At 42.0% G+C, this 17,892-nt stretch overlaps 1 protein-coding gene across 2 annotated transcripts in view; it reads right to left on the reverse strand.

Moving 5' to 3' along the window:
- Positions 1-2,161: 2,161 nt before the first annotated feature.
- The window catches only part of LOC127008712 (periostin-like), a 40,611-nt gene continuing 24,880 nt past the window's right edge, over positions 2,162-17,892 (reverse strand). For both annotated transcript variants that reach the window (XM_050881054.1, XM_050881053.1), the window contains 11 exons: positions 12,727-12,897; positions 11,002-11,090; positions 10,168-10,331; positions 9,554-9,700; positions 9,179-9,392; positions 7,826-7,963; positions 6,993-7,208; positions 5,540-5,709; positions 4,651-4,785; positions 3,772-4,135; positions 2,162-3,561 (listed from right to left, as the gene is read on the reverse strand). In XM_050881054.1, the coding sequence (XP_050737011.1) occupies positions 3,290-3,561; positions 3,772-4,135; positions 4,651-4,785; positions 5,540-5,709; positions 6,993-7,208; positions 7,826-7,963; positions 9,179-9,392; positions 9,554-9,700; positions 10,168-10,331; positions 11,002-11,090; positions 12,727-12,897 (2,080 nt within the window). In that variant the 3' untranslated portion in view covers positions 2,162-3,289. The remainder of the gene's footprint in view (positions 3,562-3,771; positions 4,136-4,650; positions 4,786-5,539; positions 5,710-6,992; positions 7,209-7,825; positions 7,964-9,178; positions 9,393-9,553; positions 9,701-10,167; positions 10,332-11,001; positions 11,091-12,726; positions 12,898-17,892) is intronic.

Genomic DNA, 17,892 nt, shown 5'->3' on the forward strand with positions numbered 1-17,892 from the left:
CACTATATTCATGTTTATCCTTACGAGGTAGAAATACATTAAACCTCAACAATATAAGAACAAAGCCAAAGTATGCTCTCAGAATTAGGCACACTGTATTCATGCTTATCCTTAAGAGGTAGAAATACATTAAACCTCAACAATATACGAACAAATTAGGCACACTGTATTCATGTTTATCCTTAAGAGGTAGAAATACATTAAACCTCAACAATATAAGAACGAACCGAGTACCTCCCGAGTAGGCTAACCGAATGATCGTTTATCTTTACACAACTACCACTGCCCTATCAATGACAAGCTTAAAAACGAAACTAAAGAGGCTACGTAACCAATACAGTTAAACAACACTAACATCCTTAACCCTACAAGGTCCGAGGGGGGGCAAATCTGGCCCCTCCTTTCCACTAGCTTCTTTTCACTCATTATTCATTATTGTTTTACACTATTGATTCGGTACCAGACCTTAGTGTTCATGAGCGTTATCGTTGTTCAGATAAATGAGTACGATGCTAGGTGTTTCAAGCGCGAAAATTTGAAAAGGTCGGATCGGATAGGGTGAAGGGTAATAATCATAGCAAACCTTTACAATACAGAAACAAATGAAGCCTTTCCTGAGTTAAGCGAATTAGGTAACGACGAAACTAGCCTAGTCTATCATTGACAAGTATAAACGCGAAATATCGTCATAATCATAGCAAACCTTTACTATACAGAAACAAATGAAGCCTTTCCTGAGTTAAGCGAATTATGTAACAACGAAACTAGCCTAGTCTATCACTGACAAGAATAAACGCGAAATGTTGTAATAATCATAGCAAACCTTTACAATACAGAAACAAATGAAGCCTTTCCTGGGTTAAGCGAATTATGTAACAACGAAACTAGCGAAGTCTATCACTGACAAGAATAAACGCGAAATATTGTAATAATCATAGAAAACCTTTACAATACAGAAACAAATGAAGCCTTTCCTGGGTTAAGCGAATTATGTAACAACGAAACTAGCCTAGTCTATCACTGATAAGAATAAACGCAACATAACATTATACTCGGGTGGTTTTCCTACACCGACTTAGTAAAACATTAATATCACGTCTGCAATACTAACACACCTACTGATAATAACAATAATAATAATAGGATACTTACACGAATATAAACTACAATGACTTAGTAAAACATCACTAATATCACGCCTGCAATACTAATACACCTACTGATAATAACAATAATAATAATAGGAGAGTTACACGAGTATATACAACATTAGAGCAATATACTCACAAGGCCAAGACGCACACACCCTCCCCTTAATGCACTTCTCTACTGACTGAAGCTTAATCGTTTTCTGTCTTTTCAACGGTGTACTCCTGTTTCCGACTGTCATTTGTTCGATATTTCTAACATTAACTTGCCAACATGAGGCACAGCTGTTACTTATCATTGTTACGAAATAAAGTTATTGTTCACTACTACAAAGAGGCTATAGATAAACGATAGAAAATGGGCAAAGATGAGAGGGAAAGAGGGGAACTCACTCATTCACCCCGCTTAGTTTATTTTTTTATCAATCTCCTTCAAAAATTTTCCACTCATAACAAATCTATTCAAAGGATTAATTACTGACGATTATTTTAGCCACTGACCTGTAGATGATCCTGCCTGTGATGACCTGCAAATAGTTACTCACCACTATATAATAAACTACATTACTCACCACTACAATAAACACTCACCACTGACAGAATTGCACGCAGAAAATGTACAATAAATAAGCAACATTTGTCATTACTGCTGCCGCTGCTTGCCTCACACAGGAGTCTACAGGGGCTATTACACTGAGCAAATTTTCCGTGGATCTTCAGTCAAACCACGATTTCCGCAAGCATGGTCCTCATTTGTTTCTTGTTATTGCTGATGATGATGATGGTGAGTAATACCGTCGTCCTTCAGTGAAATTACCGTAGTTTTGGAAGATCGTGGACACGCCAGAAAACCACGGAAATATCAGAACCACGCCAGCGGAAATCGTGGTTTGACTGAAGATCCACGGAAAATTTGCCCAGTGTGATAGCCCCTTAAGATGGTGATGGTGATAACGATGGTGATGTTGAGTGTGCAAGATATTTACACACTTCGGGGGGTTATGATAATGCTATTTTTGTTAAGATTTATTACGGTGGTATTCATAAGGCCCACATCCGGCGAATCACAGATCTGCTATAATAAGATAGTAATAATGATAATAGTAGATATTACTAACAATAAAAATAAACATCAGCTATATAGGCGATAGGTTGGTTATTTCCTGCCTGCCTACAGTCCTCGTCGAGTCATCTACATCGGTGGTACAAAACTCTACGCATCACCATTGCCAGATTATCGTACTCAGCGTAGCATTTACTAGTATATACCGGTTTCTGACGCCTTACTATTGCCAAGAAACATCAGGAATTAACTATTTTAACGATAAATATAAATGAAGCTCGTTATTGGGGACCAGGAGACAGTTTTGGGCCGGAAGTCGGTAAATATAAGAGGCTGAGTACGACAATCTGGCAACGTTGCTACGCACTGCAATAAATACTAAATATATGTAACAAGGACTCGCCAGACCCTGGAAACTTTTTACGTAGGACCGTTACGCTTTAAGTATGTGTTTATCTGCGCTGATGATGTAGTACTATTCCAAGGCGCGAGTTTCCTAAGCAGTCATTTCCCTCACAGACCTCTCTATATTTGCTTATGTATTTCCTGTATAAGATAATTAGGATACTGTTCTTTTATGCTACTTCCGTTTTCTTTTATAGCTGGGGGTTTCTATTTAAAATACATATCTTTATAATTTACATGCTCTTTTTCTGATATATATAACAAGTGCGGGTTTTTAAAAGTAATAAAACATGGAGGAGACTACAAGTCCTCCTACTATTAAAAACAGGCCTGACAGCAAGCGCGAAAATAAAACTTCTTGGCAAAAACAGAAAAAATAAATGTAAAATATTGAAGAACTGGGACAGCAAAATGTAGATGTTGAACTTCACAAAACAATAACTATGGGCAACAAAATAGATGATGGCAATATACGAATCCTTAACAAAAAAAAGAAAAAATATATACTAATAATTAACACGAATAAATAAGGAGAAGAACGACCGCGAAACAACTCCAACCAAACAGAACAAACGCGGCAGAGAGCTCGTCAGTCAGTCAGTCAACAACACAATCACAAACACTCGATCTCTGCCGCTCCTTCCTGGCCACTCGCGGCGCCGAAGACTCACGCTCAGCCGAACAGGATCTCGAGACCCGGGGCGGAGAAGATCGGGGTGCGGGTCCTGTCCTGGCGGCTGTTGGGGTTGACGTCGAGGAGGAGGTGGTTGATGGTGTGCACGAGGCCGTTCTTGGACGGGGCGGAGCAGTGGGTGATGCGCGCCGAGCCAGCCATGATCCTGCCGGCGATGGTGCGGCGAAGATGGATCGGCGGGCCTTCCAGGGGCCGCTTGTGGTCCATGAAGAACCATGTGTTGGGGTTGATGCCGGCACAGCACAGGTGTTCTGCAGGAGTGAGGGGAAAGGTGTTAGTTAGTTAGTTAGTTAGTCGTGAGGTGTTTGCCTGTACAGAGATATTGCGTATTTTGAGGTATGTATTTTTGTAGGTATGCATTTGTTCTCTCTCTCTCTCTCTCTCTCTCTCTCTCTCTCTCTCTCTCTCTCTCTCTCTCTCTCTCTCTCTCTCTACGTAAATACAAGCAGGTCAGTACACACCTTTGAGGACGTGTTGCTTGACGAGCTTCTCCTGCATGTCCCTGTCGCCCATGAGTTCCCGCAGCTCGAAGTCAGGCAGGGCGTTGAACACATGGTTTGAGGGCGCCAGCACGGTGAAGGGACCCTCGCCCGATAGTGTCTCGTTCAAGCCGGTGTCGTGGATCATCTTGGTGAAGATGGAGAAGTCCTCGTCGGCCTCCAGGTTGTCCAGCACAGTGGGCTTGGGCGGCGTGAGGAGCCTCTCCACCACATGCACCACGGCGCCGCACGCACGGGAGTCCAGGGTGGAGATGCGGCTGCACCCGGCGGTCAGGCGCATGTAGCGGTGGCCGGTCTCCCGCACCAGCCCGGCCAGCAGTGGCGACTGTGTGGGCGGGACGGCAAGGTTAGTGTGCTGTGCTGTGTGTCGGGCTGTGAAGGATTTTACCCAAAGAGGAAACAGAGTCTGGTACTGTTCTGTGTCTTTGTAATGCTGTGAAGAGACTTACTGTTGAAGGATTGTTGGGCTGAGTAATGTCTCTGTTAGGCTGTGAAAAGGCTTACTAAGAACTGAGATCTTACTGTAATTTTATTTTTGTTTTTGTTTTACGTCTACGGCTATATCGCCGGTAGGCTTGCTTGAGGGGCTTGATTGGTAGTCGGCCCCAGCCCGTATTGGCGCAGGCAGGTGTTTATAGTGGCGCCATCTTCTCTTTAATGTACTGGGTTGTCTGTAAGGCTATGAAAAGGCTAGTACTGAGAGCTAAAACATTACTGTGGTGTGGTGTGTCTGGCTGTGGAAAAGGAATATTTTTTTGAAGGCTGAGAGAGAAAGGAAGAGGGAGAGCACAGTTTACAGCAAACTAAAAAAAGTGTTGAGAGTCCCCCTGCAGTACTAACCCTGTTGTAGAGGTTGACCCTGAGCGGCAGGTCGGCGCGTGTGGTGGCGATGTGGTTGTTGGCGATGTCCGAGGCGGTGAGGGAGGAGGTGGTGATGTGGTAGTTCAGCAGGTCCCGCAGCTTGTCCTTGTCACTCTGCCGCAGGACAGACACTCTTATTACCTTCACATTCCATTGCATTTCCCATCTTTCTATACCTGTCCTCCTACCTGCTTCACCTGGGCATTAAGAATCACTCTACCTACATCATTACGTAAACTAATATGAAAACATTATAAGCCTTTGATTATAACTCTAGAGAACACAACTACAACAAAACATCAACAGATCTGGATTTATAACTCTAGAGAACACAACAAGAACAAAACATAAAACAGATCTGGATTTATAACTCTAGAGAACACAACAAGAACAAAACATAAAACAGATCTGGATTTATAACTCTAGAGAACACAACAAGAACAAAACATAAAACAGATCTGGATTTATCTCTAAACTTCCCATAACTTGCAAGCATCTTTCGTTTATGGGGTTAAACTGAGGTGCTAGATTTAACAAGAGAAAAGGAAAAGAAATCGTGAAATAACTAAATCTACCCTAATGCAAGCCAAGCCTAACCTAACCTAACACAACACAAGACAGGCCTAATTAAACCTACCCTAATGCAAGCCAAGCCTAACCTAACCTAACACAACACAAGACAGGCCTAACTAAACCTACCCTAATGCAAGCCAAGCCTAACCTAACCTAACCTAACAGAACACAAGCCTAACTATACCTACCCTAATGCAAGCCAAGCCTAACCTAACCTAACCTAGCAGAACACAAGCCTAACTAAACCTAATCTATTATCTAACACAAGGCAAGACACACAAGAACCCTCCCTCACCATGATCTCTTCAAGGGCGCCTTCGGGGAGGGACTCGATGGCTCGGTTGCTCGGCGCGAAGACAGTCACGTCCTTGAGGCCTGACAGTTCGCTCAGCATGTCGGCAGCCTCCAGCATGTCCAGGAAGCGGGTGAGGTTGTGGCCGCGGATCACCTCCACCACGTTCTGGGCTGCGGGACACAAGGGACGAAAGTTAGGGGAGTGAGAATGGGAAATTGAAGAGGCGCTGAATGTTTGGTGTGAGGATGAAGGGTTTGGGGTTAAATATTGGAAAGATGAGAGAGAGAGAGAGAGAGAGAGAGAGAGAGAGAGAGAGAGAGAGAGAGAGAGAGAGAGAGAGAATGGCCTTGTATGTGAGTGCTAGGTATTTAGATAGATAGATAGATAAACACAGAGAGATAAAGGGACTGGAGATGTTTTAGACAGAGATACAGAAAGAGGGAGAGAGAGGACTTACATTGTTTGTGAGTGCATTTCTTGTGTTTTTAGAGCTAGCTAGATACAGAAAGATACAGACAGACAGATTTTTTTTTACAGCAGAGGAGACAGTGCAGGGGCGTAAAAATAATAATAATAATAATAATAATAATAATAATAATGAAAAAAAAAAGGACCGCTACTTACTGCTCCTATGTAGTGTATGTAGTGAGCCAGACTTCCAAATGGATCTGAACTTTCTCAAAACGTTTCAGAAATAATTTACTACAAACTCATCTGAAACTCTACAGTCTAGCAGTCTTTCTTTCACTAATGCCTCCTCATACTAAAGCAATGACGAGGCTTTCAACACATACCTGTCACATCATAAGCTATTTGTGGTGAAAGAGAGGCAGTTACATAAAGTTGCCACCAGATGAGAAATGAATGGCTAATTGCTGTATCTTGAGCCATGATTAATTTCCACTTGTTATAGATAAATAGTTAAAAAGAATATTGAAGTTTGAATATGCTGTATCTTGAGCCATGATTAATTTCCACTTGTTATAGATAAATAGTTAAAAAGAATATTGAAGTTTGAATATGCTGTATCTTGAGCCATGATTAATTTCCACTTGTTATAGATAAATAGTTAAAAAGAATATTGAAGTTTGGATAGCAATAGATAATATACTTTCATCTAATTCTACGTATCGAAAACAATATGGAGACAAACAAGACACACAGAGAAAAAGAGAAAAATAATGAATGAAAAATCAGAATAAAATAACAGGGAAAGGAAAATACAGATAACAGTAAAATTGTGACAAGAAACTGAAAACAGAAGCTATACAATCTCTCTCTCTCTCTCTCTCTCTCTCTCTCTCTCTCTCTCTCTCTCTCTCTCTCTCTCTCTCTCTCTCACTGACAACAACAAAAAAATGAAAACAAAAGCTATACAATCTCTCTCTCTCTCTCTCTCTCTCTCTCTCTCTCTCTCTCTCTCTCTCTCTCTCTCTCTCTCTCTCTCTCTCACCGGCACCGGGCATGACGGGTTTGTTGACGACGTGCATCACTCCGTTGGTTCCCATCACATCCCTGGCCACCACCTTCACGTCGTCCTCCACAAAGAGCTCGTCCTCCTCGTTCCTCTCCAGCATCAGGAACTCCTCCAGCAGGTTGATGGTGCGCGCCTTGCCCTGCACCGCCGCCGAGCAGATCACGTTGGGCAGGATGTGGTTCTTGACGATGGCTGTGAAGGGGAAGGGTATGCGATTGTTAGGTGAGGTTAGTTCTGGTTGGCAAGGGAGGATGGAGAGGGGTGAGAGGTACAGGGGGGTTTGCAGTGTTGGGTAAGTTAGGCTTGGTTCAGGAAGGTTATGATTGGTTTTGTAGGAAAGGGTTTGCAATTGTTAGGTGAGGTTAGTTCTGGTTGGCAAAGGAGGATGGAGAGCGGCGGTGAAGAGGGGTGAGAGGTATACAGGGGGGTTCGCAGTGCTGGGTAAGTTAGATTTGGTTCAGGAAGGTTATGATTGGTTTTGTCGGAAAGGGTTTGCAATTGTTAGGTTGAGGTTAGCAAGGTTGATAAGGGAGGATGGAGAGTGGCAGTGAAATGGGGTGAGAGGTACAAGAAGGTCTGCTGTGTTGGGTAATTTAGGTTTGGTTCAGAAAGGAAGGTTATGATTGGCTTAAAAGGAAAGGGAAATGGAGGAGGCTAAAGTTAGGATGCATAAAGTTAAAGATTAGACGATTAAATTAAATTAGTAGAATAGATTAGATTACTGCAAATCCTTTTTTATCAACTGCTCTACTTCCCTTCTCTGTAATATGCTAACTACCCGCATCTCCATCAAATCTTTGTCCACTCACCGTCCACACAGGCGTCGTTGGCGAGCAGGGCTTCAAGCACGGGGGCGGAAAGGGAACGGAAGGCGTCGTCAGTGGGGGCGAAGAGAGTCAGCTGGCCAGGCTCCCGCAGCATGTCGAGGAGGCCGGCGTTCTCCACCACTGTTAGAGAGGAAAGGAACACGTTGGCTTTGGCTTTGTATCAGCGTCTGTGTGTGATGCCGACTGGGAGGCTGTACTGCGAGGAGTGTTTGTGTTAATATGTGGCTGTGAGACATTGAATGATGGTATAAAACTGCCTATAACATTAAAACCCCCCAAAATGCTCTCCCTTTCTTGGCAATGAGTGTTTGTGTTAATATGTGGCTGTGAGACATTGAATGATTGTGTAAAACTGCCTATAACATTAATACCCCCCAAAAAATGCTCTCCTTTTCTTGGCCATCCTCTTAATATCAGTACGCTACATCCCGGTTCCTTTGAGCATTTTATAAACAATGCTAATGACTACCACAGGCCTTGTAGCATTGAGCAGTTCTGGGTGGCTTTGTGACGATCTCGTGAAGCATCTATAAAAAAATAAAAAATGTCTTCCAAATATGTCGCGGCCGGTCTGGCGTAGGCTCCCGCGGGTCATTTCCTCCCCTCTGCTCTGCCACACACTCCCAACACCTATCTCTCCCTCTCATATGTAAGCTATAGGTAACATATGAGAGGAAATAATAGGTGTTGGGACTGTGTGGCAGAGCAGAGGGGAGAAATGGACCCGCGGGAGCCAGCGCCAAAACGGATTCGACAATTTGGTATCACTGTAGCTACGTGAAGCGTCTATTCAATACTCACACTGGTAGAGGATATAGATACGCAGCTCATGTGCCTGTGTAACACTTAAGCACCCAAATCAAGTGACGCGCCTAAGAAACACTCATATTGGTAGAGATTTTTTTTTTTTTTTTTTTTTTTTACAACAAAGGAGACAGCTCAAGGGCACACAAAAAAAGGAAACAATAATAAAAAAAAGCCCGCTACTCGCTGCGCCTAAAAAGAATCCAACTACTCGCTGCTCCTAAAAAAGAATCCAATTATACAGATGTAGTTTTCACTTTGCAACATTTAACCCGGTAGCTGCGGGGAACATGTATCTTAAAGGCCCTTCTAAGCGAATTAATGAGAAAAAATCATCACTCACACAAACCATTTCATAATATATAGTAACAATGTATTTGTGATCAGTTTGTGCATCATCTATTTGGGGGGGTTTATATCATGGTAAAAATTTGGCCTATCGCTGGTACATGGTAAAGCCACAAATTTGACCCGTCGCTGTTACCGGGTTAATCACCTATATTACGTGAAGCATCCATAAGCAACACTCACGCTGGTAGAGGATGGAGAACTGAGGGTCGGAGGTGATGAGTTCGGCCAGGCTCTTGGTGACGGGCTGCAGCACCTTGTCGATGGAGTGCACCACGCCGTGGGTCGAGTGCTGGTTCACGGAGACCATCCTGGCGCAGTTGACGGTGGCGGCGGGCGGCTGGGTGCTGTATGTGTTGATGCGAAGTGTGGCGCCCTCCATCATGCTCGGCAGCACCTACAGACAAGCACGAAGAGGAAACATTAATGATCTTTACATAACAAACGCCGATGACTGTACTCTGCAACAATCAACATCTATTACGTATCGCAGGAAAGACACACACACACACACACACACACACACACACACACACACACACACACACACACACACACCTGTTCGTCTCGCAGGTCGCTGGCGTACAGAACACCCTCCGTGGCGTGGGCCATCACCATCCCCTTGTTCTCGATGGGCGCGCGCAGGGCGGGGAAGACCTCGTTGTATGACCTGTCGCCCTTCACTCCCTCGGTCTCCAGCTCGTTCTTGGGAGGGGAGAGAGAAAGAGAAAAGTTAGGTACACAGTTATAGATAGATAGTTAGATAGACAGATAGGTAGATAGATAGATGTAGACATATAGATAAGCAGTTAGATAGTTCGTTAGTTAGTTAGTAGATACATACGAGTAGTTAGTTAGACCCATAGATAGATAAATAGATAGTTAGTTGATGTGTGTGTGTGTGTGTGTGTGTGTGTGTTAACTGGGCGTATGCGTAAGAGGAATGAGTTTTTTTGTTTACGTTATTTGTGGTTATTTCCGCCATACGCTGTGTAACTCTGGGTTCATGCCACTACTACTACTACTACTACTACTACTACTACTACTTCAACTACTACTACTATAAACAACACCACACCACAGCTCAAGACTGAAATCAAAACTATCACCGCTCTCCATCTCCTACCGCCTACTGATACCTCCTCCTCCTCCTCCTCATCCTCCACACTCACCTCCACCTCCATCTCCACCATGAACTCCTGCATGGCCTCGTTGGTGGGCACGAAGAGCGTCACGTTCTGGTCCAGCATCTCCGTCATGCCCGCCGTCTTCACCAGCGTCAGGAAGTCGTTGGACCCGATCTCCTCCAGCGTCTCCGGCATCGACTTCAACTCCACTGATGGGGGGAGAAAGAGTGTTAGTGATTGGACTGGAGAATTAGTGTAGGGTGAAGAATGTGTAAACTGACGAAGAAAGAAAGTGTTAGTGAATGAGCTAGACTTTAGTATTAGTGAAGAGTGAAGGGCGAAGAATGAGTAAATTTCTCCTTCATTGTCATAACTTTTTTTTTATAGCAATGTTCATGTTATTTACTAATGTTTTTACTAATGTTTTATTGATGTTTTACTAATGTTGTTTAATAATGTTTTTACTAATGTTTTATTGATGTTTTACTAATGTTGTTTAATAGTGTTTTTACTAATGTCTTATTGATGTTTTACTAATGTTGTTTAATAATGTTTTTACTAATGTTTTATTGATGTTTTACTAATGTTGTTTAATAATGTTTTTACTAATGTCTTATTGATGTTTTACTAATGTTGTTTAATAATGTTTTTACTAATGTTTTATTGATGTTTTGCTAATGTTGTTTAATAATGTTTTTACAAATGTGTTTTACTGATTTACTTATGTTTTACTAATGTTTACTAATGTGCAATAACTTTAGCCATCATGTTACGGTTTTATGCCATGAGAAAGAAAGGGGAGGGGGGTTAAGGATTTATATAAGCACACACACACACACACACACACACACACACACACACACACACACACACACTCACCCTTGGAGCAGCCGGCCCCCTCGCGTACGTAACCGTGGCAACACTTGTGCGTGACCACCACCGTCTTGTGGATGCCGCGGCGGGAGATCCTGGAAGAGACGACGGGGCTCAGTACACACCCTTACATGTCTACACACTTGCCCTATTGCTTGTGATGGAAAAATAATCGTTCTTTCCGTCATTATTATTATTCTAGGAGGAGTAAGTAGCGGGCTTTTTTTTTCATTATTGTTTTTTTTTTATTTTACGTCTCCTGCTGTAAAAATAAAATATAAAAAAATCAGATGAGGCCGCTGTTGTGTATGAGGAAATTTGTGATACTAAAGAAATAAAGAAAAGTAAAAAGAAATAAAATCTACGGCGCTAACTTCCGGCAGCGGGCGTGACTCATCTGACTCACCAAAAAACCACAAATGCGTCCGTCACCAGCGACCTTCCCACGAAAATGAGATAGAAAAATGCACTCCAGTCGGTCAGCATCACACGCCCATCTATCTTTTTTTTACGTTCTTTTATATTTTTGAAAACATTGACATCCGCTGAGCATTAGAACCCAACGCTGCCAGATTGTCGTACTCAGCCTCCGATGTTTTCCGATTTCCGACCCAAAAACTGCCTCCTCTACCCCATTCATGCCTTCATATATAGTTATCGTTAAAATGGTTAATTATCGGTGTTTTTTTGGCAATAGCAATGGCTCAGAAACCGGTAAATATGAGGCTCTGAGTACGATAATCTGGCAGCGGTAGATAGATAGATAGATGTAGACATATAGATACGTAGTTAGATAGTTCGTTAGTTAGTTAGTAGATACATACGAGTAGTTAGTTAGACCCATAGATAGATAAATAGATAGTTAGTTGATGTGTGTGTGTGTGTGTGTGTGTTAACTGGGCGTATGCGTAAGAGGAATGAGTTTTTTTGTTTACGTTATTTTTTGGTTATTTCCGCCATACGCTGTGTAACTCCTCTCACACGACGCTTTCCCGCCACCTTCCACACGTCACGTTCTCATGCCCTTCCCGTGTGATGAAATGTGATGAATGATTGCTTTCTGAAAATATCCCACACACTGACACATTTTCCTGTTTTATATTTTCACGTGACAGGTTCTCGACAAGCATTGGCAAAACATTCGTTCACTCACTAATGTCCCTGAAGGCTCATATCATAAAGGTGTAACTCGCTTCTCACCTCACGTAGTACAAAGCTTCTTGGAATCTGACGCGTAAACAACGCCAAAACTAACCATCTCAGAACCTAACACGGGCAAGACACTTTTGGAACAGATTCAGTCATTACGTTTTCAGGCTCTTTTGTTTTATTTTTTCTTTATAGGAGTACATTGTTGCATTTTATTTCTCATGACACTATTCATTTTAGCTTTAGTCTATCTCCTATGTCACTGTGAGAAAAGAAAACCCATCATTCGCATTACTATACCTGTAAACACTAATTGCCCAGGTGTAACTCGTGTCTCACCTGCTGTACACGTTATATCACTTCCGTTACGGCATTCAACACCCGACAAGCACCAAAAACAAGCAAAACATCCCTTGAATTACACTAAAACACTTGTAGTCTCTCATACTGACCAGATATCTTACCTGTTTGTAGAATTTTATCGACTGCGTTACGACAATCAACACCAAATGAGCTAATCGCCACAAAGACAAGTCACACAGCCTTTCAATCACACCAACTAACCAGTACCACGCGCCTTACCTGCTCGTACAGGTGTATCGGTTGCGGGTCTCGGTGCAGGAGGTGACTTGCATGTTGCCCACGCTGAAGACGAGGGTGGAGCCTGACGCGGTGCTCTCCTCGCCCTCCTTGATGCTGGAGTCCAGGTCCTTCCCCTCGTCGATCTCCTCGCGCTCCACACACACGTTGGGACTGAAAGGGGAAAGGAGAGGAGGTCAGGGGGTGGTTTAGGGAGCCAGAGACAGGGGTACGTGAGTCTGTGAGTAGATAACAACATATAAAGAATGTGAAGAAATAGACAAAGGAGTGTTTAATGTAGAATATAAGGGACTGAAAGGGGAAAGGAGAGGAGGTCAGGGCGTGGTTTAGAGAGCCAGAGACAGGGGTACGTGAGTCTGTGAGTAGATAACAACATATAGAGTGCGGAGAAAGATAAAGGAGTGTAAAATGTAGAATATAAGTGTTAAAGAGGATAAAGAAATGGGCATAGAAGTGTTAAAAGTAAAAGATATGTGTTAAAGAGTATACAAATATAAACAAAGAAGTATAGAGATGCATAAGTCGAAGGACAAGAGAAAATATATATCTAAGAAGTACAAATAAAGATATAAAGATGAAAACTTAGTATGTGTTAACGGTGCAGAGACGAGGAACGATGTCAAGTATAAAAGTGTAGAGATTCCTGAGTCTGAGAACAGGAGGCAGATGTATGCAAGGAGTACAGGTAAACAGAGACAAGAGAAGGAGTGCAGGTAAGTAGGGACGAGGAAGTACTGAGACGAGGAGCAGTGACATTAGAACAGAGATACGCGAAACTGAGAACATAACCATCACTTCCTTCCCCCCTATCATCCACTTACACTCTCTTACCCTCTCTTACCCTCTGCCCTTCCTGAGCTACTGTCCTTCACATCCTATTGCTCTTTCCCCTTCCCAGTATCTCCGTCTCCCCCTCCTTCTCTCCCCCTTTCCCTCGTCCTACCCACACCCTCCTATTCTCACCATTTGCATACCAGCTGAGTAAGTGACAACATCTGGTTCAGGGGACGAAGGTATTTAAAGAGTACAGAAAAACAGACAAAGAAGTGTAAGTTGAGGACATATGTTAACGTTGCAGAAGAGAGGAATAGCGACACTGAGAGGTAAAGCTAACAGTTAATACAAGAGAAAAGACTTAGGAGAACTGTGGGTGGTAAGGTAACGGTATACATAGAGGGAAAGCAACGAAATTAGGCGATTAAGTCTTGATGAGCCTGAGGTAATGAGACAGCGGTGTAAGAACGATGAAACTGAGAGGTCAAGTTAATAATGTAAGAGATAAGGTTTTGATGAACTAGAGGAAATGAGATAACGGGACAGAGGAGGGGAACGGTGGCTATCAGAGGTAAGATTAATAACAAATACCAGAGACAAGGTTTTAGCGAGTTTGATGTATAATAAGAGGATAATAGGAATAACAATAGGAGTAATATATCATGGAGGAGCAGAGAGTAGCGGGCTTTTTTTTTCTTTCATTATTGTTTCCTTGTTTTTATGCCATTGAACTGACTCCTTTGCTGTAAAAATAATGGTATGAAAAGGTGCAGAGAAGAGAGGTGATGACAATAGGAGGTAAAGAATAAGAGACAACGCCTTTAGGAAGAGGATGCAGAGATGTTGAAGGAGTAAAGTGGAACAAGAACAACGAAATGCCGGTGACGATGGAAAGAATGAAGAGGAATGAAAAATAACGAGGGGTGAAGAACGTAAATAGAACGGAATGCAAGAGTTAAGGATATGAAGATTGAAGAGGAATGAAAAATAACGAGGAATGAAGAACGTGAATAGAACGGAATGCAAGAGTTAAGGATGTGAAGATTGAGGAGGAATGAAAAATAACGAGGAATGAAGAACGTGAATAGAACGGAATGCAAGAGTTAAGGATATGAAGATTGAAGAGGAATGAAAAATAACGAGGAGTGAAGAACGTGAATAGAACGGAATGCAAGAGTTAAGGATATGAAGATTGAGGAGGAATGAAAAATAACGAGGGGTGAAGAACGTGAATAGAACGGAATGCAAGAGTTAAAGATATGAAGATTGAGGAGGAATGAAAAATAACGAGGAGTGAAGAACGTGAATAGAACGGAATGCAAGAGTTAAGGATATGAAGATTGAAGAGGAATGAAAAATAACGAGGAATGAAGAACGTGAATAGAACGGAATGCAAGAGTTAAAGATATGAAGATTGAAGAGGAATAAATAAAACGAGGAATGAAGAACGTAAACAGAACGGAATGCAAGAGTTAAGGATATGAAGATTGAAGAGGAATGAAATAAAACGAGGATTGAAGAACGTGAATAGAACGGAATGCAGACTTAAGGATATGAAGAACGAAAAAGAGGTAGACACGCATAAAGCCAACCAGATGAACAGAACAAACAGGACGGCAGACAACCAAAAAAATAATAATAATAAATAAATAAAATAAATGAAAAAAAAGTATGAATCTGACCGAAAGGAAAATCTGACCAGGAAAGAAAGAAAAAAAGGACAAACGATCAAGAATGTGTAAAAGAAATATAAAAAAAGACGCGAATAAGAAAGACAAGAGATAAAAAGAAATGAAAACAACAGACAAGACACCAGAGGAAAGAAAAAAGCATAATACCCAAAGGAAAAGCTGACATGAAGGAAAGATAAAGAAACAAAAATGCGTATAAAAAGTGGAGAACCCGTATTAGCACTCAAGAGGCGTGGAGGGAAGACACGGAGAGGGAGAGAGAAAAGTGGGAGGTGAAGGAGGGAACGAAGGAGGGATGGAGGGAAATGAGAGATGGATGAGAATGAGAAGAGAGAGAGAGAGAGAGAGAGAGAGAGAGAGAGAGAGAGAAGGAAGGAAGGAAGAGTTGTATAAGAAAGCAGGATGTCGAGGAGGAGTGTGGAGGGGAGGAGGAGGAGGAGGAGGAGGAGGAGGAGGAAGAATGTAGGGCTTGGGGCCGGATACCTAGAGATGGAAATATTCAGGAAGAAGAAGAAGAAGAAGAAGAAGAAGAAGAAGAAGAAGAAGAAGAAGAAGAAGAAGAAGAAGAAGAAGAAGAAGAAGAAGAAACAGAAGAAGAAGAAGAAGAAGAAGAAGAAAAGAAAAAAAAAAAGAAAAGAAGAAAAAGAAGATAACGAAAACTATGACGAAGATCGAGAACAAGAATCAAAGCAAGAACAAGAGGAGAAAGAAGGCGAAGAACAAGAACGAGAAAAAAAAAACAAGAACAAAATACGAGAAAAAAAAGTCTAAAAATCAAACAAAGAAAAAGTAGAATAAAAGTAGAACAAGAAGAAGAACACCAAGAAGAACAAGAACAGAAGATGAATAGGAACATGAACAAGAAAATGAAGTAAAAGGATAAAACGAAGAAGTAGAAGAAGCAAAAGAAGCAGAACAATACCAGTAAAGAACAAGAACAGAGGAAGAACAAAATAAAGATGATGGAATGAATGAAGGAAGAACACAAACAAGGAAAAATTATGAGGCAACATTAGGAAGAGTAAAACAAAGAGGATACCAAGAGGAGCAAGATGATGATGACGATGATGCTGAAGGAAAGAAGAAAAACTCGAACAAGGAAAAATTATGAGGCAACATTAGGAAGAGTAAAACAAAGAGGATACCAAGAGGAACGAGATGATGATGACGATGATGATGAAGGAAAGAAGAAAAACTCGAACAAGGAAAAATTATGAGGCAACATTAGGAAGAGTAAAACAAAGAGGATACCAAGAGGAACAAGATGATGACGACGATGATGATGAAGGAAAGAAGAAAAACTCGAACAAGGAAAAATTATGAGGCAACATTAGGAAGAGTAAAACAAAGAGGATACCAAGAGGAACAAGATGATGATGATGATGATGATGAAGGAAAGAAGAAAAACTCGAACAAGGAAAAATTATGAGGCAACATTAGGAAGAGTAAAACAAAGAGGATACCAAGAGGAACAAGATGATGACGATGATGATGAAGGAAAGAAGAAAAACTCGAACAAGGAAAAATTATGAGGCAACATTAGGAAGAATAAAACAAAGAGGATACCAAGAGGAACAGAAGATGATGATGATGATGATGACGGAGGGGATGACGATGAAATATGAGTCCTGACGAGCCACCCCTCATACCGGTTTCAAAGTTTCGCAGACTCATCAGCGACGACAATAAGATTCAATGAGGAAGTGCTTGCTCTCTCTCTCTCTCTCTCTCTCTCTCTCTCTCTCTCGTCGCCCAAAAAAGAGATTACTTCCTTTTTAAGAGGGGCCGAGTGCGTGTTTCTCTCTCTCTCTCTCTCTCTCTCTCTCTCTCTCTCTCTCTCTTGTATGTTCGAGAAAACGAGAAGAAAGGAAGAAGACGAAGATGACGAAGAAAAAAAAAGAAAAAGAAAGAAAAAGGAAAATCAACTTTAACCACAAAAACATCAACATCTTAAACAAAAAACAAACAAACAAAAAAAAAAAAAAAACAATAACAGGAAAGACGAACCACGAACAATTACGACGAAAAAAGGATGGAAGTTCGTGCGATTTGGTAACCCTCCCCCCTCTCTCTCTCTCTCTCTCTCTCTCTCTCTCTCTCTCTCTCTCAACAGGCGTGAACCAGCTGCTGTCACTTATTCAGCTGATATACAAATGGTGAGGAGGAGGAGAAGAAGGGAGAGAAGGAGGGAGAGACGGAGATGCTGCAGGGGAGAAGAGAAGGGAAGGTGGTGACAAACAGATGATAGAGAAGGAGATGAAGGGTGTTGAAAGTATGAGTGGAGTAGACGATAGAACGCTTAAGGGAGAGGATAAGGGAAGGGTAGTAGGTAGTGAAGGGTATTGAAGGTAAGGGAAGGGATGGGGTAGGCGGTACAATGCTTAGAGAGGGTAAGGGAGGGTAAGTTGGTGATGGAGGGGAAGAATGAGATAGGTGTTGAAAAGGTTGAAAGATAATTATCCCTGAAGAAGATGAACCTGTACCTTTACCCCCCCGAGTACGTTGACCACCAAGGTGTTATGTGGAGGAATGTTTTGTCCGTAGCTCATAAGTTAATCATAAGTAGGGGAGAGACTAGATAAGGGAGAAGATGAGGGACGGTAAGTGAGGGCAGGTAGATGATAGTAGGGAGAAAGTGACAGGTGTAGAAAGTGTTGGAAGAGAAAGGGTTAAACGGTAGAGT

Source organism: Eriocheir sinensis, chromosome 38, assembly GCF_024679095.1.
Source record: "Eriocheir sinensis breed Jianghai 21 chromosome 38, ASM2467909v1, whole genome shotgun sequence".
Lineage (NCBI taxonomy): Eukaryota > Metazoa > Arthropoda > Malacostraca > Decapoda > Varunidae > Eriocheir > Eriocheir sinensis.